The 24,561-nt window shown below is 40.5% G+C and overlaps 1 protein-coding gene across 6 annotated transcripts in view; it reads left to right on the top strand.

The window, feature by feature from the left end:
• PHF20 (PHD finger protein 20) overlaps window positions 1–24,561 on the top strand; it is a 169,956-nt gene that overhangs the window by 104,400 nt on the left and 40,995 nt on the right. For all 6 annotated transcript variants that reach the window (XM_019458627.2, XM_019458629.2, XM_053890299.1 and 3 more), the window contains one exon: window positions 18,439–18,717. In XM_019458627.2, coding sequence (XP_019314172.1) covers window positions 18,439–18,717 — 279 coding nt within the window. The remainder of the gene's footprint in view (window positions 1–18,438; window positions 18,718–24,561) is intronic.

Raw genomic sequence — 24,561 nt, 5'->3', positions numbered from 1 at the left:
CCTGAACCATGAGATCATGACCTGAGCCAAAATCAAGAGTCAAATGCTTAACCTACTAAGCGACCCAGGTGCCCCTAAAATTAAAATTTTAAATGTACTGTATTTTCCTTCAGTATTTAGAAAAAATAGTTATGATCATAATATGTGTATAATATTATTACATATGTATTTTATCATATTAAAAAAAAATCACTGGAGCACCTGGGTGGTTCAGTCGGTTAAGCGTCCTACTCTTTTTTTTTTTTTTTTTTTTTTAATGTTTATTTATTTTTTGAAGGAGATAGGAGGGGCAGTGAGAGAGGGAGACAGAATCCGAAGCAGGCTCCAGGCTCTGAGCTGTGAGCACAGAGCCCGATGTGGGGGACTCAAACCCACGGACTGTGAGATCATGACCTGAGCTGAAGTTGGATTCTGAACCTACTGAGCCACCCAGGTGCCCCTACTCTTTTTTTTTTTTTTTTTTTAACATTTATTTATTTATTTATTTATTTAAAAAAATTTTTAATGTTTGTTTATTTTTGACAGAGACAGCACGAGTGGGGTAGGGGCAGAGAGAGAGGGAGACACAGAATCCGGAGCAGGCTCCAGGCTCTGAGCTGTCAGCACAGAGCCCGATGCGGGGCTCGAACCCATAGACTGTGAGATCATGACCTGAGCTGAAGGAGGATGCTCAACCTACTGAGCCACCCAGGCGCCCCTTATTTATTTATTTTTGAGAGAGAGAGAGAAAGCACAAGCTGAGGTGGGGCAGAGAGAGAGGGAGACGCAGAATCCGAAGCAGGCTCCAGGCTCTGACCTGTCAGCACAGAGCCGGACACGGGGCTTGAACTCATAAACTGTGAGATCATGATCTGAGCTGAAGTCGGATGTTTAACCATCTGAGCCACCAGGTGCCCCAAATACCCTACTCTTTTTTTTTTTTTTTTTAATTTTTTTAATGTTTATTTATTTTTGAGAGAGACCTGAGCCACCAGGTGCCCCAAATACCCTACTCTTTTTTCTTTTTTCTTTTTTTTAAATTTTTTTAATGTTTGTTTATTTTTGAGAGACAGTGAGAGAGAGTGTGAGTGGAGGAGGGGCAGAGAGAGAGGGAGATACAGAATCTGAAGCAGGCTCCAGGGTCTGAACTGTCAGCACAGAGCCTGACACGGGGTTCGAACTCACAAACCGCAAGATCATGACCTGAGCTGGAGTCGGAAGCTTAACTGACTGAGCCACCCAGGTGCCCCCCAAGCATCTTACTCTTGATCTTGGCTTAGGATCAAACCCTGTGTTAAGCTCTCTGCTGACAGGACGAAGCTTGCTTGTGATTCTCTTTTCCCCTCTCTGTCTGCCCCTTCCCTGCTTGTGCTCTCTCTCTCTCAAGGTAAATGAATAAAGACATTAAAAAGGTCACTTTAATTATTGTATAAGTCACCATTTAAAAATTTTTATGAAATAAAAAATTTTTCCTACCCATAGCTCATACCCCAAAGTTCTTGATCAGCATTCATCTTTAAAACATTCTTCTCTAACCTCTTTTTTTTTTCTTCCCCTCCCCCATGGACTTCTGTTAAGTTTCTCAAAAAAAAGAAGTTAGAGAGGGAGGGAGCCAAAGCATAAGAGACTCTTAAAAACTGAGAACAACCTGAGGGTTGATGAGGGGTGGGAAGGTGGGGAAGGTGGGTGATGGGTATTGAAGAGGGCATCTTTTGGGATGAGCACTGGGTGTTGTATGGAAACCAGTTTGACAATAAATTTCATATTAAAAAAAAATTCTTTATTTTGGGGGCGCATGTTGGTTAAGTGTCCAGCTTCGGCGCAGGTCATGATCTCATGGTTTCTGGGTTTGAGTCCTGCGTTTGGCTCTGTGCTGACAGTGTGGAGCCTGCTTGGGATTCTCTCTTGCTCTCTTTCTGCTCCTGTCCGTTCTCTCCCTCCCCTCCATTCTCTTTCTCTCTAAATAAATAAATTTTAAAAATTTGTTTATTTTGTAAAATTTGACTTACCATGAATTGAAATGGGTAGAGTAAGGGAGAAGGGAATTAAGTGTAGGTAAAATTTGGCATTTCCTAGATGTCTGTGAAGGTCTAAGTACTTATGGGGTAGCTCTCTTCTAGACTCAACTGTATCCTGAACTAGGGCAGACTTAATGAGGGGAAGACATGGCCCTTTGGTGAATTTAGCCAGAAATGAGCTGTGGAATCAGATCTCGTGAGTTTTTATTGATGACATGGTTCTGGACCTGGAAAGTGTTCTTTTGGCAAATATAGATGGTCTGTAACCTTCTCCCTTTCCAGTGTGTGGAGAGTATGGGCTCTATAGTTCCCAGAGCAGAGCTTATGTATGTATGAGCCCAGAGAAAGAATGAAGAAGCTTGTGGAGGTTTGCGGGTTGCCCATTGTTCCTTGGAGAAGAATATGCTGAGAAGTTCTTTTAGTGAGAGCCTTGGGGAAATGGTAAATGTTAAATGAAGTGGTCTTCCTGCACTTAGGGCAGAAAAGGTGAGAAGAGATTCTGCAGACATGGGTGTGGAAGCTCCGGTTGCACATCTTTTCTTGCCCAGTTGGAATATCCTGTGAACCTGCTAGATACCATGCACTGTGCTGAAATAAGTAACACTGACACAAGATTAGTATGACTTAGTGCCTGCCTGAAGACCATCTCAACCTGGGAGATATTACATTTAAGCTGAATCTCGATGGGTAAATAGTACTGTCCTGTGAGAAATAGATGGGGGCTAGGTATTCCAGCAGAGTAAACAGTATGAGCAAAGGTGTAGCCCATTTCCTAGTGTGTTATTTTACTGGAGAGAAGGAGGGTAGTTGGATATTTGGTGATTCTGTATTTTGACGCTACATACTTGTGACTTCATTTAGTTTTAGCTGTCATGAAATCTGCACATCTGTACCCTCATTTGTGTTACACTAAATATGTCTATAATTTATATGTTTAACAATGAATATAAGATTTGAAATTCTTTGCTTTTCTTTAGAAGGGCATATTCCAAATATTAGGAGTAGTATAAATTACAAATAGAAAAATTTTACTTTGTTAAAAGGTGAGTGACATTTAAATAGTTTTGTTTTTAATGGGGTCATTTATAAAACTGACACCACAATGACTGTATGTCTTCAGAATTGCATACTTTTATTTGGATAATTTCAATTGGGGTGGGTCTTGCTGTATTGTACAGGGGTCTTGATAGCATGCCGTGTGGTTAACATAAATGCTATAGCAGAGGAGCTTTCTGAAAATAGTAAAGTGAGAGTACTCACATATTCACTCCTGGCTCATCCGTGGTGCCTTTAGGTTGGTCTTTTGTCCTGCTGGGTCCAGAGTGTTATACTTCAGCCTTGTGGGCTCTTGGGTGTGAGCGATCTCCCTTTTCTGGCTGAGCCTTCTGTCAGTGGCAGGGCTTCTCTCCTCCCAAGCTACTTTTCTGTCATGTGGGGGAAAGGGACTTGATGTACAAATGAGGTGGAAATTTAATCTCAGAACTTGGTGTGGAGAGCTCTAGATGACAGCCATGTTCCTTATAATTCAGCAGACTAAGCTCTTAAATTATATTGTCTTGAAGGTGGGGTTATATTAGACATCAGTGGAAATTAGTAATGAATTGTTCCTACATCACCAAGAAATATGCTGTGCAGAGGAGAGGAGTGAGGAGGTTAGGTTAGAGGCTAAATTCAATGCCTGTTTTAAGGTTAATTCATTTTGTGGGGCTTGGGGCTCTTTCCAAAACACACACATGTACAGTTTCTGTTGTGTCAGTTAATTTAGCTGTGTTTCTGGTTTGTGGGGGGATGGAAATAAGATCAAGTGAGAGTAGGACAGATGAGCTTTGGGAATCGATGATGGTAAGATTTGATGTCTTCTTCTGCCTCAGGTTGCACAGGGCATTTTCTGGGGAATAATTTTGCAACCAGTGTAAATAACTGAAGCACTTGCCCATTTTCTAAGCGTTTATAGTAATGGTAGAGGTCAGATTACCTTGAGTTTGAGCTAGGAGGAATAAGTGCTCTGAGCTATTTGCTTTGATGACTTAGAAGTCAGAGGAAAATGCAGTTGAAATTCTGCTACTTGGGTAGGCATTTGTTTAAGTTGTAAAATAGAATAGATGCCCTTCGAAGTTCAGAGATCTCAGATTATTCTCTAAATCTGGGCTTAGCCTGTTTGGTCATACTCAGGTTACCAGGGCCTTTTGAAAATGGGCTGCGGTCCATTCATTTTAGTCAAGAGTATTTATTGTCTATGAAGTGCCAGACTATTCTAAGCTCTCTCATTTGTGAATATTCTACATGAACCACAAAGTAAATAGGGGAGAAGACCTAATAGAAGTTATAGGCTTATTCAGCTTTTTTTTTTTTAAACTATGTACCTGTTAGAAATGGGATATTTGCTGCATGGTTTAGGTCAGTGATTCTAACCCCCGGAGTCTTGATATGTTGTCAGTTATAAAATGAGTAGGAAGTTATTTGTCACTAAAATACTGAATGTTTACAAATGATTTACTTGTAAGTTAACCAGGTAAGTTTTAGAGTAATGCCTGTAGTAGTTTTTGCAGATGATTTATTTTTAAATTAACCAGGTTTAATTTAGTTAATGCCTACAATAGTTTAGCTTTTGTGCACTTGTGTTCTCTTATGTTTTCTTGAGTAAAAGAGTCATAGGGTAATAGCCATTGTAGTTTGGAAAGTTGTGTCTGTGGTTTGCCATCAGGCATGTTTTGGTGGAGAATTGGTTGAGAATTCATTGTTTTGAGGTTAGAGAAATGAATGAGACATCTGGTCAGTGCCCTAGGTCTTTCTGTGCAGGGGCATTGATAAGGCTCCAGGTGCCTGTAATACAGGAAGTAAGGTGGCATCGTAAGAAATACCTAAAACTATGGGAGAGAAAACTGGCAGTAATAATGTGTGCTTGCCACATGAAAATTGAACTCAGGACTCAACTTGAGTCCTTACTGTATGCCCAAGGAGCTCTGCTAACTGTTGAGTATACAGAGATGAATGGGGCACTTGTGGTCTTAGTGTTCATTAAATGTTATTTGGATCTGACTCTGGGGGAGAGGTGAAATTTAGGTTGGTGGTTTGGGGGCAGGGGTGGAAGAAGGTGGTACTTTCACAGGGCCTTGAAGGATGAGTAGCAATTAGGCATTTGGAGATGGAGGCAGAGCAACATCAACAGTGTAATCATAGAGCCTTTTCTGAAACTGTTAGGTGTGCTTTCTGACTTAATTGCAGGCTTCCTGAACTGGGTTAAGGCTGAGCTGATTAGTTGCTGCTAAAGTGAGGTCAGTTGCTTTGAGGAGTTGATGGAACTACTGACAGTGCCTTGTTCTCAGAGAGGGGGCTAGCCCTCAAGTGTTCACCTGGATCTCTGTATTGGTAAGGTTGCTTTCCTCCTACTTAGCTAGTATTCTTTGGCCTTATCTTATTTCCAAGTATTTTTTCTGAATTGTTTTAAAATAAGTTGCAGAATTCTGCTCCTAAATACTTTGGTGTGTATTTATTACAATACCATGATACAATTCTCAAAATCAGGACCTTATTCGAACTTCACCAAGGATTTTGTTGGTATCTTTTACCTTATTTATGGAAGTGATCTTGTCTTCATTCAGTATACTCTTTTTGGGAACTTGGTTTTTTTATATTCATAAATTAGAAAAGAAATCCAGAAGAGAATAAGAATAATAAAGCTAGCACTCATGTCTTGCACTGTCCAGAAATGTTGGTATTTGTTCATGCATGCCACAAGTCCTTACATTGGCCTGTAGTGACCCTGCTTCTTCTGGTCACCTGTTACCTCTCTTCACTCTCTCCTTTCTGCTGACTTTGCTGCAGCCACATGGCTTTCTTGCTGTCCTGCAAGCACAGCAGGTATGCTCTTATCTGTCGGCTTTCGTTTTGCACACTTTTAGTGAACATCTTTTTTTTTTTTTAATTTTTTTAAATGTTTGTTTATTTTTGAGAGGGAGACAGAGACAGAGCGCAAACTGGGGGAGGGGCAGAGAGAGAAGGAGACACAGAATCCAAAGCAGGCTCTGTGCTGACAGAAGAGAGCCAGATGCAGGGCTCGAACCCCAACCGTGAGATCATGACCTGGGCTGAAACCAAGATTTGGATGCTTAACCGACTGAGCCACCTAGGCACCCCTCACTTTTGTTTTCTTTTACTTGGTTTTAATTTCTCCTGGCATGTATTATTTTTGAAATTTATGGGGGGAAAATCTGCAAAATGACTCTTTATAAAATAATTTTTTATTAAAAAATTTTTTATTTTAGAGAGTAAGAGCATGCACACGTGGGGGAGAGAGACAGAGGGAAGGAGAGGAGGCGGGGAGACAGAGGGATATAGAGAGAGAAGGAGAGAGAGAAGGAGAGAGGAAGAGAGAGAGAGAGAGAGAGAGAGAGAGAGAATATATATCCCAAGCAGGCTCCACGCTAAGCGTGGTGCCCGACATGGGGCTCGATCCCATGACCCTGGGGTCCCTACCTGAGCCAAGATCAAGAGTTAGACACTCAACCGACTGAGTCACCCAGGCACCCCTAAAATAATTTTTTAAAAGAGTCCCAGCTGCCTTAATTCAGAGTAGTTATAAAAATTCATCAAGAACTAATACTCATAAAGAATTAGTGTTCTGATTGTAAGAAATCACATTTCATTTTAAAAATCAACATTAAGAAAAACTTGCTGTCTCCTCATTACTCAAAAGTGATGGTTATACTAAGTCCACACAGTCTGGGATGACCTTTTGTTCTTGCTATGTTATGTTTTTCAATGAAAAAAATTAATAAATAACTGAAGTGATTTAGTTAAATACATTAGAAAACAAAATAAAATGCCTTTTCACATTAATTTTCAAAACAGATTCTTTCTCTGTTCATATATGTTGATTTTTTTCATCCCCGTATCCAACAGGAATCTTTAAAAAAAAGAACCACTACATCAAAAATTAGGACTTACTTGGGGCATTTGGGTGACCCAGTCAGTTAAGCATTCAATTTCGGTTCAGTAATGATCTCGCAGTTCGTGAGTTTGAGCCCCGCATCGGGCTCTCTGCTGTCAGCACAGAGCCTGCTTCAGGCTCTCTCCCTGCCCCTCCCCCACTCATGTGCACAAGAGAAAAGAATCTTTAAAAAAAAAAAGGACTTACTTGAAATTTTGTTTTGAAAAAGAGTTTTCAACATTATGGCAGATCTAGAAATATTTAAGCTGGGCAGTCAATCAATAATGCTATTCATCATTTATCAACTGGGAGTATCGAGGACAATCCATTCCTAGAAGTGCCTCCCTGAGGTCAAAGAAATCTGTTATGTAACTTTCTGTGTTTTCCTAACCTCCTGCAGCTTTCCTTTCTTCCTCTCAAAGTTTTGGTACCTAAGAAATGCTCAAGTAATTGACTTGAATTACTTGAGGTAATGGAATGAATGATCCAATTAATTAAATATTACTACTTAACTGAAGAAATAAGTCTTCCAGTGGATCTGTTTGCTCTGGTCAAGTATAAAAGGTATTCAGTAGGGGCGCCTGGGTGACTCAGTTGGCTGGGTGTCCAACTTTGGCTCAGGTCATGATCTCATGGCTTGTGAGTTCAAGCCCTGCATCGGGCTCTGTGCTGACAGAAGAGATCCTCTGTCTCCTCCCCCTGCTTCCCCCGCACTCGCGCGCGCTCTCTCTCTCTCTCTCTCTCTCTCTCTCTCTCTCTCCAAAAAAAAAAAAAAAAAAAAAGAAAAGAAAACAAGTGAAATGTCCTCCTTTATATGGATAGCATTCTCACTCTTGAAGGAGCCATGGTACAATTTGGTGTATGGCCGGCCTTCCATCCTTCCAGACATGGTTCTGGTGCATATACAAACATACATGTATAAGGATAAGTTTTAAAAAACACAATAATGGAATCATATTCTTATACTATTTGATGGCTTGCCATTTTCATTTATGGTATTTTTCCACATCAGTTCTTATCTCCTTTCACAATTACATATAATTTATTTTATTGTATGGGTATTCCATGATTTATTTAACTATCCCCTCCTGAAAAATATTTAAACTCTTTCTAATTTTTCACTACTAATTCTGTTTTATGGGCAAAGAGCCTAATAGTTGGCAAAAGGAGTGACTTAGCCACAGTTGCACATTTTCTACTTGCTGGTGATACAGTCTGTGACTCCCATTTTCCAACTGAGTGCCTAAAGCCCTCTGATGAAATGCTGGGTGCTATATAAATTGAGAAGTGAACATAGTCCCTGTCTTTAGAGAAGTTGCATAGTATGTGACACAAGATTCCCACAGCTCTTGAAGGTACTTGTTAAAGTAGTGTGTATACTTTAAGAGGCGTAGTAGGGTGGCCAGGTTTGAAGAGTGTGTGGTACAAGTGATGACAGTACTCCAGACAGGATGGTGCTTTTGGAATTCTTTAATTTGAGGGAGGAAGATGTGTTGATCTGGAAATGGAATGATGTTTCTGGTGTTTCTTTTGGAACATGGACTTAGTGGTGAGTACAGGATGATCTAGAAGATGGCTGGGAGAGAGAGTTTTGTTGAGGACTCATTCATCAGGAATGTATTATGTAAGTAAGCAGGAAGGAGGGCGGTATCATCGTCAGAAACATCCAACAGGGTCCCTTGAGGTCAGGATGCTGTCACATTAGTCACTATTTAGTGATCGTGTCCTGAGCTGGTGCCAGTGTTAGAATTTCTAGCCTGGGACGGAGTCACAATCTAGGAAATCTGTGTGAAGGAAGCTCTTGAACAGCAGGAGGAGGAGCCAAGGAAGGCAGCACACCTCTAGTCCAGAGAGGCATTATCAGCTCCAAACACAGCTCTGGCATTTGGGGCAACTCTGCCATCTTGTGGAATAAATGCTCAGTGATTTTTGTGAGCACTGAGTGCAGAGGTTTGCACCTAGGGGATAGCCTTGGTGGGGTGGTTTTCCTCCCACACTTAGCTATTCTGTGGCCTCAGAGTAGTTTTCCTGCGTATATAGATTTTTTCTGCATATATTATTATTTTTTTAATTAAATAAACTCTGTCTCTAACATGGGGCTTGAACTCACAACTCCAAGATCGAGAGTTCCAACTGAGCCAGCCAGGTGCCCATCTGTAGGTATATATTTGTTTATTTTTGAGAGAGAATGAGAAACAGAGCAAGTGGGAGAGGAACAGAGAGAGAGAGGGAGAAGGAAGATCCAAAGCAGGCTTTTTTGTGCTGACAGCAGAGAGCCCAATGTGGGGCTCGAACTGATGAACTGTGAGGTTATGACCTGAGCTGAAGTTGGACGCTTAACTGACTGAGCCACTCAGGCGCCCCTCTGCATATATTTTTAGCAAGTTTTTACTTTGAAATAATTTCAAATTATTTCAACTTGTAAAAAAGTTGGAGGGGCACCTGGGTGGTTCAGTTGGTTAAGCGTCCAACTCTTGATTTCGGCTCAGGTCATGATCTCACTGTTCGTGGGGTTGAGCCCCGTATCAGGCTCTTCACTGACAGCGGTGAGCCTGCTTGGGATTCTCTCTCTCTCCTTCTCTCTCTGTCCCTCCCCAACTCTCTCTCTCAAAATAAATAAAGAAACTTAAAAAAAAGGTTGGAAAATTAGTACAAAAAATTCCTATATGTCTTCAACCTGATTCCCCACTAGTTAGCAATTTGCTGTGTTTGCTTTATTATTTTTTAAAAGTATTTTTTTCTGAGTTGTCTTGCCATAAGTTGCAGAATTTTACCCCTAAATACTCCAGTGCATATTTCCTAAAAACAAGGACATTCTCCTGTATTACTGCAGTGTGATTATCAAAATAAGGACCTTATTCAGACTTCCTCAGTTCCAATAATGTCCATTATGGCAAAAGTGGGAAAAACTTTTTTCTGACCAGGATCCAATCCAGGATGATACATTGGATTTCATCATCATGTTTCTTTAGTCCCCTTTCATCTGAAATAATTCTTCAGTCTTTCTTCTTCTTATTTTTTTCTAATGTTTATTTATTTTTGAGAGAGACAGAGACAGGATGCGAGTGGGTTAGGGGCAGAGAGAGAGGGAGACACAGAATTGAATCAGGCTCCAGGCTCCGAGCTGTCCGCACAGAGCCCAATGTGGGGCTCGAACTCAACGAGCTGTGAGATCATGACCTGAGCCCAATTCTTCAGTCTTTCTTTGTCTTTCATGAACTTGACATTTCTAAAGGATATGATGTCCCTTAATTTGGTGTTTTCTGCTCTATCCTCAGGATTAGCTTTAGGTTATTGACTTTTAGAAGAAATACCATGTAAGTGATATGTTCTTTTTAAGTGCATTCTATCAAGAGGCACATGATACCTGTTTGTCCCATTTATTGGTGATGTCAACTTTGATCACTTGGCTAGGGTTTTATCTGTTCTGTAAAGCTATTATTTTTCCCTTTATAATTAATAAATTTCTTGTGAGAGGTTATTTTGAGGCTATATAAATATTTTGTTTCTCCATGAAACATTCACCTATTATTTTAGCATCTGTTAGTATTTTTTATTTTCTTAATTTTTTTTAAATTTTTTTTTTTTTTTTTTTTTTTTTTTTTTAATTTTTGAGAGAGAGAGAGACAGAGTACAAGCAGGGGAGGGGCAGAGAGAGAGGGAGATACAGAATCTGAAACAGGCTCCAGGCTCCGAGCTGTCAGCACAAAGCCTGATGCAGAGCTTGAACTCACGGACTGCGAGATCATGACCTGAAGTCAGATGCTTAACCTACTGAGCCACCCAGGCATCCTGGTATTTCTTGTCTGAAACAAATGAAAAAAAATTTTTTTATAATGTTTATTTATTTTTGGAGAGAGAGAGACAGAGACAGAGACAGACAGAGTGTGAGTGGGGGAGGGGCAGAGACAGACAGAATCTGAAGCAGGCCCCAGGCTCCGAGCTGTTAGCACAGAACCTGATGTGGGGCTGGAACCCACGAACCATGAGATCATGACTTGAGCCACCCAGGTGCCCCTGTCTGAAATAATTTTTACTGTAATGGCTGCCAACTGGTGATTTCTAACTTTAATAATTTCTTCTACATTTTATTGGTTGTATTTTTTATTATGAAGAGCTTTTCCCTCTTTCCTTATTTGTATCTACATGGACTCATGGATTCTTACTTTCTTCTGTGGGTTATAATCTGTGTCTGTCATTATTTTAATACCCACCACTGTTCCAGATTTGGCCAGTGGGAGCCTTTCAAACTGGGTCCTGTATCTTCTTCATTCTGTGACACTTTTTAAAAAATGATTTTATTTTTATTTTTTAAAAATATTTTATTTTTAAGTAATCTCTATACCCCATGTGGGGCTCAAACTCAGAACCTTGATATCAAGAGTTGCATGCTCCCCCGATTGAGCCAGCCAGGCAACCCCCTGCATTTTTATATATGCATTTTTATAATATCTTTTTTCCCCACTTGTCACCATACGTAGGGTCATACACTATGGTATGGACTGGGCAACTTTTTTTTTTTTTAATCCTTAGGGATAAGTTGTTTTGTTTTTTTTTTTAAATGTTTAGTTTTGAGAGAGACAGAGTGTGAGTGGGGGAGGGACAAAGAAAGACAGAGACACAGAATCTGAAGCAGGCTTCAGGCTCTGAGCTATCAGCACAGAGCCTGATGCAGGGCTCAAATTCATGAGCTATGAGATTATGACCTGAGCCAAATCAGACCCTTAACCGACTGAGCCACCCAGATGCCCCTGGACTAGGCAACTTTCTGTTTTCACTTAGTATATCTTGAAATTATCTATATCAGTAAATACAGAGCTGCCTCATTCTTTTAAATAGCTGATTAGAATTACATAATGCAGACTTCCCATAATTTATTTAACTGTTTTTCTAATTAAGGACATTTTTGTTTTTTTTATTTGATGCATTTGGACTTGCTGTGAATATTTAAATCTGTTCATGTTTCTTTTTGATTGCCTTTTGTTGCTTCAGAGCTGATAAAATTATTCCTTCACAGACCTGAAAAATGTTTTACCTATTATAGTATTTGAAGTACATGTCAAAAAATTATTAAACTATTGGGATCACATGGTGTCATTGCTAGTAAAAATACCAACTGTATTGGGGCATGGTGCTGAGGGTACATATACAAGACAATGAGAAATGGCCCTTATTCTTTGGCTGGAGAAGTCATAAAGGATAGGATATAGGAACAGATCTGAAGTGCCAAAGATGGGGTGCATCAGGTAGTCATTTGTGCCAGGAGTTGATGGCATGTGGTCCCTGAGAGCCAGGGCCATCTGGACACCTTCCTGCTCATGGAGTGAGCTGAGTTTGGATAGAACTGAGTACTTGGCCAAGCCTGCAAGGGATGGCAGGGAGAGGGCAAAGCCTGAGTGGAGGTATGAGCCATGAGAGCATGAAGCAGTTGTTGGGGCCAGCAGTTGGCTGGGCAGCTACTAAGGCCTCATGGTGGATTATTAATGGGAGATGAATTTGGAAAGCAAGATGGTATTTAGATTGACATGGGCTTGGAATGCCAGATTGAGTATGGTCAACAAGACTAAATATCACCATCATAATCTTCTAAATGTGAGGATTGAGGAACTAGCAATGGGGGTGTTTAAAAAAGGGTCAAACAGGATATTATTTCTAAGCCATGTTTCAGAAAACATAGTTTAAAAACTTTTTTAAGTTTAAGATTAATGTATGCTTATCATAAAAGGGAAAGTATAAAGCTTTACTCAAGTATATAGAAAATGAGAGGGCTTCTGATCCTATTCTGGATTATCTGTCACTGTGTAACCATGTTACCACATACATAGTGGTTTAAAACAACACATTTATTTTCTCATAGTTTCTGTGGATGAGGAGTCCAGGCAGAATTTACCTGTGTCCTCTGCAAGACTGAAGTCAAGGGGTTGACCAGGGCTGCATTCTCATCTGAAAACTCTACTGGAGAAAGATTTGCTTCCAGGCTTACATGGTTGTTGGCAGCATTCAGTTCGTTGTGGGCTGTCATTGTGGGCTGTCATTCAAGGCCACGTTCTTGCTGGCACTCTCAGTTACAAGTTACTTGTCTTCTCTGGAGAGTAGCTCACAACATAGCAGCTTGTTTCATCAGGACTTCAAAGGAGAATACCTGCTAGTAAAGTACATGTTAAATATTACATAATATAATCACAAAAGTGACTTTACTTATTCTGTTAGAGGCAAGTTACAGGTTCTGCCCACACTCAAGGGAAAAGGATTACACTTGGATGTGAATACTTGGAGGCAGGGATTATTAGGATAAATTTTGTAATTTATTTTCCTCCCAAAAGTAAAGGAAATAGTCCTTAAGAGTTACCATTCTTAAAAGCAAATTCAAATTCTGTGGACCATTTTTCTCTGCATAGCAATGTATAGAAGTAATTTTGAGAGAGGCAAGAGGCAAGAGCCAAGAGTGACTCTTGAGATTTTTGAGGCTGGGAGCCCAGGGGAGAGTTCTGTGCTTTGCCTTGATTTCTTCAAACAGAAATCTATTAAACATGAGGAAGAGCACAGACCATTTAAACGATAATACCGGTAACTACTTGGAAATACTGATTTCCATACCATTTCCTTAAAAAACTGGAGTAACTTGGTTCCAGTGATTTACCCACTACCCAGAGGGTAGCTTTTGAATCCGGCTCCTTGGAGGATTTAATTTACATATTTTCTGCTTTTTGTCTCCTGGTAACTGCTCCCAATGTTGACAAAAAACTCTAGTTTCCCAGAGTGGATGATGTCACTTAGCTGGCTGGTGCCATCAGTGACATATGTTACAGATAAAGTCCTATTGGGACCCAAGTTACACACCTGTGTGAGACATGGGATCCGTGCAGATTGTGGCCCAGTGGGCCCTTAGGGCAGCCAGCTGCTCTCCTGGTTCTTGACCATGCTTCCAGCACCATGTTTCTTTGGTTACAGGAACACTGTTCTGGGGAGTAGTATGATACAGAAATATGAAAACATTGTGTTATTCTTTCTATTGTGAGGACAGTAATGGCTATTATACCTTATTAGCAAGCATGGAAAAGTAGAAAACAGTTCTTTTTACTTGAAGTCTCATAAGCAAATGTTGCCATTACTTATATTATTATATTGTATATCATATTTCTGTGCATAATGTTTTGTTTTGATCGTATTTCTCTTGTGGGTTTTCTTTAGCATAGTCATACTGTGCATATTCTAATATTAAATTCTTTGAAAATGTAAAACATTTTGCTGGGTGTATCATTTTACTATCTCTTTTGTGCTTTTATTAGCATTAACACTTCAGTGTTTGATTAATAAAGGGCAGTTGGATGTTAAAATTTCTCAGGTTGTGCCACTGATACATGGCTTCCTGGCTGGGATCCTTGTGTACACACCACTGGTAACTTTGATTGTTTTAAACAGACAGCTATAAGGTTAGTGATAACCATGATGACAACTAATGTTCAAGTAACTTGCTGTAGTTAATAATGGGTTTTCAGGGAAACATGTAGGGGCCTTGTGAAATAAGTATTTTTCTTCCCATTTGGTGAGGAAATGGTCTTAAAAGAGGCCAGCTCTCTTGTTTAATGTTGTGATACACTAAGGTAAGTATCATAGGAGAAGTAAAGAATGGGACCTGTCCCCCATTTCAACACTTTAGAATAAAGAAGGCAGAACCACCTGTAATAGAGATAGAAAGGGATAGATACCACAAGATTTATTTTCCATAAAGTACTTACGGGAATTCAGAGAAAGCAGGATAAAATCTTTTCTGCTGAGAGGCCAAGGCAAAAGCTTTATGTAAGTAGGTGGCAATTGAAGGATGAGCAGGGCTTGGTTTGCATGGGAGAAAGGTGTGCCAAACAGAGAACCATGTGACCTATCCTGGCTGAACTGGCAACTTTCATTGTGCATACAGAGGGCTTGTGTTGCCTGTCCTATGCAAAAACTAGGATATAGCACCTGGATCGTTCAGTCAGTTGAGCATCTGACTCCTGACTTTTGCTCAGGTCATGATCCTGGGGTAGTGAGATTGAGCCCCATGTTGGACTCCATTCTGAGCATGGAGCCTGCGTAAGATACTGTCTCTCTCTCCCTCTGCCCCTCACTTCCACTCATGCTCGCTCTCTCTCTCAAAAAAAAAATTAAAGACCTAAATGTATAGAATTACAGCATCAAGAGTTACAAAATTCTTGGATTAAAATAACCTGATGGAGTTTGTTCGGGATAAGTGTGTAACTTCCAACATGTAGTTTGACAAAACTATTTGAGGAAAATGGAAATGCACTTCAATTAGTGTTTTAAAAAGGCAGACAAAACAGGGATGCCTGATAGGTCAATTGGTTAAGTGGCTGACTCTTCGTCTCGGCTCAGGTCATGATTTCATGGTTCGTGGGATTGAGCCCCATGTTGGGCTTTGTGCTGGCAGTGGAGCCTGGTTGGGATTCTCGCTCTCCCTCTCTCTCTCTGCCCCTTCCCCACTAGTGTACTCTTTCTCTCTCAAAATAAACTTAAAAAAAAAAAAAAAAGGCAGACAGCACATAGTTCAGGATTTTGGTGGACTAAGCTGGCACTTTCCAGCACCATGTAATGTGACTATTTAAAAAAACAAAACCAAAAACCCTTTGTCTATGTTTGTAAAAGTAAGATGTTCTGAAAGGTGGGGGTAATAATCCTACTGAGTGGCCAGACTAGGAATCTTGTGGTTCATTTGGATTTCACATTTGTAGAAGGATGCAGAAAAATGGGAGTGCTTACAGAGTGATATGTCCTCAGCCAGAGCTTATGAGGGCTGTTTTCACTTTGGTTGATAATTATAATTGCTGTCTCTAGCCTCATTCCATAAATGACATAAGCCTGTTTACCAAGATGTATTTAATATTTGAAATGAACTGCTTTGTGCCAAGCACATATATATATGTTATAGCCTTCTCTCATCTCTTTGAAATAGGTGGTATATGTTCCCTTTCATAGATGAGAAACCAAATCCGAAATAGTTTGAAAAATATCTACAATTTATTTATACAGCTAATGAAAGAGCTGGAATTTAAAGTTGAGCTGATTCCATTATGCCATATTGCCGCTAGCATGAGTGTTCAGTGAGACTGAGAATGGTGTGGACTTCTGTCCTGCTTATGAGCAGGTTAATTCCTGAAAAGCTGTTCATAAGTCCCATTTGTTTATAAGTCTAAAGTTATACTATATAATAGTAAGGACCAATATTTATTGAGCACTTAGTATATGCCAGACATTTTTCTAGGATCTTTGCATGTAATTCATTTAAGTCTCACAGCTCTGTGAAGGAGTTACCCTTAATCTTGCCACCCTGCACTAGAAGAAGCAGAGGCAGGAGGAGTAAGTAAAGGAGTCAGGATTTGAACCAGGCTGTCCAGCTGCAGAGCCCACACTTTTAGCCACTGTCCTGTCTTTTCCTTATGCAAATGTCCAGTGGTGTGTACACAAAGGTCCAGTGTGTTTGAATAGAGAGAATGGTAATTTTTCATGGAATTGGTTTGGAGTTCTCATTATTTTCAACCCTTAATATATTTTTTTTTAACTCAAAGATGTTTGTATTTTGGCATTGTTCTTTTCCATTATAAGTCAACTTATCACAATAACCACAGCTTACAAACACAAGCCAAAGGATGCATGAGTTTACTATAGCTGAGCTTGACTGCTGTAGTTCTCAGATGGCAGGTGGTGTTGATGCTCTCTGACGTTGGACCTTACCTTATTCATATGATGGTTAGTGGGGTTGTCTGCAGTGATTTTGGAGACCGTCAAAATGGAAAAGGAATTATTAGGTTGAACCATATGAAATAGCCAATATTTAACTTTATTAATCTATAAAAATGGCAAATTCATATGGTTCAGCTTAATAGGCTCAAGAGGAGGAAATTCCAGAGAAACCACTTGTAATTTAAGAAATAATTTTAGGATGTATTGGAGGTTTGAGGTGGTTTTGGTTGTTGTTGTTTTTAAAATGAGTGTGTGTGAGCGGTGGGAGGGGCAGAGGGAGAGGGAGAGAGAATCTTAGGCTCCTTGTTTAGTGTGGAGCCCAATGTGGGGCTCAATCTCACCACCCTGAGATCATGACCTGAGCTGAAATCAAGAGTCAGACCTTAACCAACTGAGCTACTCAGGTGCCCCTGGAGGTTTGAGTTTTGAATTTCTCCACTGACATGCTTTTTCAGTACACCCATGTTTCTAAGTATGTATTCCATTTGGTTTCATGTTAGTTTTCTTCTCTTAACTGCATCTTATTGATTTGAACCTCTTTCTTTTATCTCTTGTCATAGATAGAAAGTGATTTTAAGGCATTCTGCTTTAGGATGTGTGTGTGTATGTGTATTTTTTTTTTTTTTAACTTGTTTAAAATGCCCATATAGTGGCATCCATCAGATCATCAAACGTACCAGTTTTGTAATCTTACCCTAGTGCTGATTTGGAAATGTTGACTTGATTTAGATTGAGTTTAAGAATTTTATTTCTTCTGATTGTGGAATGGTATTTGAAAATGTAATCCTAATATTTACCAAAGGTTCAGTATGCTATCTGCTTCTAATGGAAATTGTATCATTGTATTTGGGAAATACTTGATTCACCCAAGAAAAGTCTTTTTAGGATATTCTTGGGTGACCTAATCAAGAGTGTAGGAAAATTTGAATTTAAGGGGATTACTCTCATTGGGGTGAGGGCATTATGAAAGGAGTCTTCAATAAACTGTTTCCAACACACATGAATTTCTTGTTACAGCTTTATTTTTTGTCATTGATACATGGCAAATTGTTGCCTTCTGTTTGTTTTTTGGGGCAGAGGGCGCATTTCAAACTGTTTTTGCCTCTTTAAATTTGATCATGGAGTCCTCCTGAGTTCTCCTCATGCCTTTCAGCTCCACTCATTTGGTTATCTTTTTTTTTTCTTACTGAGTCCTTTGTTCAAACAAAGTACATAGTAGCAAAATATCAAAAACTTTTGTAACAGTTACACTCTCTTTGTACAAAAATCATTGTGAGATCCCTTTGGTTTTATAAAAAGATCCCCCCAGAATATTCCCTAGTTTTGGCCACACACACAAGTATTAGGATCGTAGTAAGTTTGAATCTGTTCTAAGTCAAGAGTATTAAGTACTGGGTTGGGTTTCTGATTTTTTTTTTTTTTAAGGATTTTTCCTGTTCTTTCCCTATAGTCTACAACCTTGAGAAGTTGTGTGGCTGCCTAATAAGCAAACACTTTATCTTAGCCAAAAGGCCGAGAAGCGATCTAATAAGCAAACAAAAACATGTTGATCTTCTCATTCAGAAGATGAATCTTGGTTGAGTGTCTGTTATTTATCCTGAAGTTGTATCCTTTCTTTCCAAACAGTAATCTGGGGAGGTGATGGCTGCCTGATGTCTCTGTCTCCATATGCTTTCTGCTCTTTCACTTTTTGTTGCCGTGTGTAATGCATGTATTGTCATAAGTAGGATAAGCACGAGGAATCTTTGTTTTTGTTTCTGTTCTGTTTTTCAGTAACAAATACTTTTAAGAAAACAGATGATTTTGTGACATGTAAAGCCCCAGCTGTCGACCTAGATCACAAGTTCAGGTGCAAGGTTGTGGATTGTTTAAAATTTTTCCGCAAGGCCAAACTGTTGCACTATCACATGAAGTATTTCCACGGGATGGAGAAGTCACCAGAGCCAGATGAGAACCCAGGAAAGAGGCAGGTCCAAACGAGGGGCTCTTCAGCTTCAGACAAGGCCAGCCAGGAGAGCCTGACCAGGAAGCGGGTCTCTGCCAGTTCCCCAAGTAAGTATTTTGGTTCTATGTTGTATCTATATTATAGAGTACTCTCTGTTGCTCAGGTCACACTGCTTGCATTTCTGACACAGAAGAAGGTGTTAAGTTGGTTTGGTCCAATTGAATCTTAAAAGATGAAAACGGACAAGTGATCCTCAGGAATTACATCGAAGGGCTGTGACCCTCCTGGAGGAACGAGAACTATAGTAGTGGGGGCACCTGGGGGGCTCGGTCATCGAGCACCTGACTTGGACTCAGGTCATGATCTCACGGTTCGTGAGTTTGAGTCCCACATTGGGTGAGCTTGTGCCCCGCTTCAGGTATGGCCCTCTTCTCTCTCTCTCTCTGCCCCTTGTGGGATTCTCTCTCTCTCTCTCTCTCTCTCTCTCTGCCCCTCGCTCACTTGCACGTGTGTGCTCTCTCTTTCTCAAAAAAAAAAAAAACAAAACAAAAAACCCAAAACAAAAAAAATTGTAATGGAGGTAGTAAGGATTACCACAAAGTCTCGTCTTCATGTCTTAGTACAAAGAACCTTTTTGGTGGCCTTTCCTTCCTTCCTGCCTTCCTCCCTTCTTCCCTTCCTTCCTTCTTCCCTTCCTTCCTTTCCTTCCTTCCTCCTTCCTTCCTCACTCCCTCCCTCCTTCCTTTCCCTCCCTCCTTCCTTTCCCTCCCTCCTTCCTTTCCCTCCCTCCTTTCCTTCCTTCCTTCCTTCCTTCCTTCCTTCCTTCCTCCCTCCCTTCCCTTCCTTTCTTTCCTTCCTCCTCCCTCTCTCCCTCCCTCCTCTCTTTCCCTCCCTCCTTTCCTTCCTTCCTTCCTTCCTTCCTTCCTTCCTTCCTTCCTTCCTTCCTTCCCTTTCATCTAAGTAATCTCTAGCCAGTATGGGTTTCAAACTCACAACCCTGAGATTGACAGTTGCATGCTCCACCATATGCCAACCAGGTGCCCCTGGAGATTTTTTCTAAAACTTAAGAGATTGAAAAATTACAAATTTCTGGGGGAATTTCGGAAGACTTTTTAAAATTTTTAAATTTTGTTTAATGTTTATTTTTGAGAGACAGAGTGCGAGTGGGGACGGGGGGGTGGGGGGGGGGGGGCAGAGAGAGAGGGAGACACAGAATCCGAAGCAGGCTCCAGGCTCTGAGCTGTCAGCACAGCCCAATGTGGGGCTCGAACTCACCGCGAGGTCATGACCTGAGCCTAAGTCGGACGGTTAACCGACTGAGCCAGCCAGCACCACCCCCCTCACCTTTTATTTCTTAAAAAAAATTTTTTTAATGTTTTTTATTTATTTTTGAGAGAGAGAGGAGGTGGGGAGGGGCAGAGAGAGAGGGAGACACAGAATCCAAAGCAGGTTCCAGGCTCTGAGCTGTCAGCACAGAGCCCGATGCGGGGCTCGAACTCACAAACTGCAAGATCATGACCTGAGCCGAAGTCAGATGCTTAACCGGCTGAGCTACCCAGATGCCCCATTTTTTTTTAAAGTAATCTCTTGGGGCGCCTGGGTGGCTCAGTTGGTTAAGCGTCCCACTTCAGCTCAGGTCATGATCTCGCGGTCCACGAGTTCGAGCCCCGCATCGGGCTCTGGGCTGATGGCTCAGAGCCTGAAGCCTCCTTCCGATTCTGTGTCTTCCTCTCTCTCTGCCCCTCCCCCGTTCATGCTGTGTCTCTCTCTGTCTCAAAAATAAATAAACGTTAAAAAAAAAAAAATTAAAGTAATCTCTATGCCCAACGTGGGGCTCAGACTCATGCCCCTAGATCAATAGTCACATGCTCTACTGACTGAGCCACATGCCTGCAGAAGCCTTTTTAATGAATTTCCAGTAAATTCTACAAGCCCTCCAGCTTCTTTTTACCTGAAATTGTAACATCATTATATATTACTGGCTGATATAATACCTAGGTATTAAATGATATGTGGAACTCCTAGGACATGTGACAGTATTCCCAAGAAAGTATGAAATCAGGTTTCAGGACAATGGGGCAGGGCTGTGTCAACTAAGGTGATCTCTGACCCTGTGAGAGATCAGTCCTCAGTCATGTTTTGAAGATTTAGTGAGTGAAGGTCAAGGTAGAATCTTTTAGTCATATATGATGCATTATTTATTAAAAGTATAATGTGAACCACATGTAACTTTTTCTAATAGCCACATTTTATTTTATTATTTAATTTTTAATTTTTATTTTTTTTAAATGTTTATTTTTGAGAGAGAGAGTGAGCATGGGGGAGGGGCAGAGAGACAGGGGGACAGAGGATCTGAAATGGGCTCCACACTGACAGCAATGAGCCCATTGTGGGGCTCAAACTCTCAGACTGCAAGATCAAATGCTCAACTGACTGAGCCACCCAGGTGCTCCTAATAGCCACATTTTAAAATGTCAAAGGAAACAGATGAAATCATTCTTAATGTATTTTATTAATTTACTATATCCAAAATGCTATCATTTCAGCATTAAGTTGGTATAGAAATGTCTTTTTTTTGAAGTTTATTTATTTATTTTTTTAATTTCTTTATTTGAGGTGGGGAGGGGCAGCGAGAGAAGGAGAGAGAATCCCAAGCAGGCTCTGCAGTCTCACCACAGAGTCTGCTGTGGGGATCGATCTCATGAACCATGAGATCATGACCTGAGCCCAAATCAAGAGTTAGAGGCTTAACTGACTGAGGCACCCCAGTATAAAAGTTTCTAGTGAGCTGTTTTATATTCTTTTTCTTATACTAAGCCTTTACAGTTTAGTGTGTATTTTATGTTTACTGAACATTTCACTTCAGACTAGCCACATTTCAGGTGCTCAGTAGCTGCATATGGCTATTGGGCTCTATTACCCTCTGTTGTAGGTAGTCTAGCTGTGCACTTGGCGAGCCTGAGCATTGAGCTAACAGGAGCTGCCTGAGGAAGGCCAGCTGGCCAGTAGTCACCCAGGAGGAGACTCCCCATGAAGGCCGCAGGGCATGGCAGCACTCACCACCTTAGTGACTTCACCAGAGTGTTGCTCGGGTACCCATCAGTGGTTAGATGTCTCTCAGAGCAGGCTCGTATGAACCAAATGGCAGTAGACTGATGCTCAAGGCCACGTGCCAGTTATTTATTTGAGACGAAGCCCACAGCTGTCAAAACTCCTTTCCTTTGTAGGAACAGTTTGCTTATTGAGCATTGGATCAGAGCACTGGAGTTAGAAGTGCTTCATACTAAAATAGATTGACTTGTCCATTCAGTACCTCTTTATTGAGTGCTTATTAAGTGCCAGGCTCTGTTCTGGGCATTTCAGAAGAGACCTGAGTCCTGTTTTGCTTGAGATCTTGGTTGTGAGTATTCCTGGCACAAGGAAGAAAAGACTGGCTCAGTCCTCAGACCAGAGCATTCTCTTGCCTGGGCATTGCTTGTTTCATTTAGGGCCAAACATTGATTCCTTAGGGATGTTAATGTCTATTCCTGGCCAGTCCTACTGGCTTTGGTGGCCACTCTGTATCTTTCAGGTGAGTATATCTCTCTGTCATTGAATACATGGTTAATTATGGGGGCAAGCTTATTTCCTAGGACATAAGATACCTGTCACTGAGATCTTCTGCTTCCCCAAAATGCCACCTGGCCCACGTCTCACCTAGAGCAGTGGCTAACTAACCCAGCTGCCTGGGAGTCACACTTGGTGACTTGTTAAAATATGGATTTATTGGGCCCTGCTTTCCAGACACATTCCAATTCAGTGGTTCTAAGTTTAGAATCTGTAACATTTTTACAACCCATCCCCAAGTACAAAAGTGACATATGATTGCTGTATAAATCAGTACAACAGAGTTAAGGGAAAAGGTATCCCTCCCCTTGGCATTCCCACCCTCTTTGCAAATGTAACTATTTTTATTTAACAAACTCTTTTCAGATATTTTCTGTGCATATCCAAACACGTCTACATAGAAAATATCTTTTACACAGTATCACCTGTCACTTGTTTTTTTTTTTTTTTTTTTTTTTTTATTTCATTAAAGATATCTTGGACATCATTTCATATCAGTGTTGATATGTGGTTCTACCGATTTTGACAGTTGTCATTTTTCATTGTATGAGTGTACTGTACTATAAACATTCTTCCTATAAAAAGTTTATATTTTGCCATTTTTTTTCACTCTATCAAGTGCTAAAATAAAGTAAACCTCCCAAAGGTTAATTTACCCTTGTGTACAAATAAACCCATGGGATAAATTCCTGGAGGTGGTTGGCTTCAGCAAAGGGTATGTGCATATCTAAACTTCTGATAGATGATACCAAATCACCTTTTGAAAACTTTGTTTCAGTTTATAATCTCTCTCCAACTAGTCATGTGTGTCAGTTTTTTAATATTATCAATATTACCAAATTTTAAATTATTGTGAGTCTGATAGGTAAACATATTTCAGTGATTTTAGTATTTTATTTTTAAATTTCTGAAGTATTTTTGGGGCGCCTGGGTGGCTCAGTCGGTTAAGCGTCTGACTTTGGCTCGGATCATGATATCACTGCTTGTGAGTTTGAGCCACAAGTTGGGCTCTATGCTAACAGCTCAGAGCCTGGATCCTGTTTTGCATTCTGTGTCTCCCTCTGTGCCCCTCCCCTGCTCACACTCTGTGTGTGTGTCTCTCTCTCAAAAATAAACAAACATTAAAAAAATTAAAATTCTGAAATATTTAAAATATACAGTTCATAACTTATGCCCATTTTTAAATTGGATTATTTGGGGGTTTTTTGAGTTTTGAGGTTTAGAAGTTCTTTACATATTTTGGATACTAACCCTTTATCGGATCCCTCCCCTGTCATTTGCATGTCATTTGCAAATACTTTCTCCCATTCAATAGGTTACTTTTTAGTTCTGTTGATTGTTTCCTTTGCTGCTCAGAAGCTTTTTATTTTGATCTAGTCTCAATAGTTTATTTTTCTTTTATTTACCTTGCCTGAGGAGATATATGTAGAAAAATGTTGCTATGGCTGATGTCAGAGATACTACTTCCTGTTCTTTATTCTAGGATTTTTATGGTTTCAGGTCTCACATTTAGGCCTGTAATCCATTTTGAGTTTTTTTTTTTGGGGGGGGGGTGTGAGGAGAGTGCATGCAAATGGGACAGGCATGGGGGAGAGTGAGAGAATCCCAAGCAGGCTCCATGCCCATCTTGTAGCATGATGTAGGGCTTGAATTCTTGACCTGGGAGATCATGACCTTAGCTGAAATCAGCAGTCAGATCAGACTCTTAGCCAACTGAGCCACCCAGGCGCCCCTGAGTTTATTTTTGTGTATGGTGAAAGAAAGTGGTCCTTTTTCATTCTTTTACATGTTGCTGTCCAGTTTTCCCAGTACCATTTATTGAAGAGCCTTTTTCCCATTGCATATTCTTGCCTCCTTTGCTGAAGATTAATTGACCATATAATTGTGGGTGTATTTCTGAGTTATCTGTTCTGTTCCATTGACCTATGTGTCTATTCAAACTTTTTTCAATATTATTGTATCTGTTATGGTGATGTGTGATCAGTGATTATGACTCACTGAAAACTCAGATGATGGTTAGCATTTTTTTTACCAATAAAATATTAAAAAACTTTTTTTACAATATTCATTTATTTTTGAGACAGCGTGAGTGTGGGAGGGGCACACAGAGAGGGGGGTACAGAGGCTCCAGTGTGGGCTCTGTGCTGACAGCAGAGAGTTCAGTGTGGGGCTCGAACTCACAAACCATGAGCTCATGACCTGAGCCTAATTTGGAGGCTCCAATAAAGTGTTTCTTGTTTGAATGTTTATTTATTTTCAGAGAGAGAACAGAGGAGGGGCAGAGAGAGAGGAGGTAGAGAATCCCAAGCAGGCTCTGAGTGGCCAGCACAGAGCCTAATATGGGG

The sequence above is a fragment of the Panthera pardus genome, unplaced genomic scaffold (assembly GCF_024362965.1).
Source record: "Panthera pardus isolate Hobbes unplaced genomic scaffold, ASM2436296v1 HiC_scaffold_25, whole genome shotgun sequence".
In the NCBI taxonomy this organism is placed as follows: domain Eukaryota; kingdom Metazoa; phylum Chordata; class Mammalia; order Carnivora; family Felidae; genus Panthera; species Panthera pardus.
The sequence above is the reverse complement of the archived record's forward strand: the minus strand, read 5'-3'. Positions and strand labels throughout refer to the sequence as shown.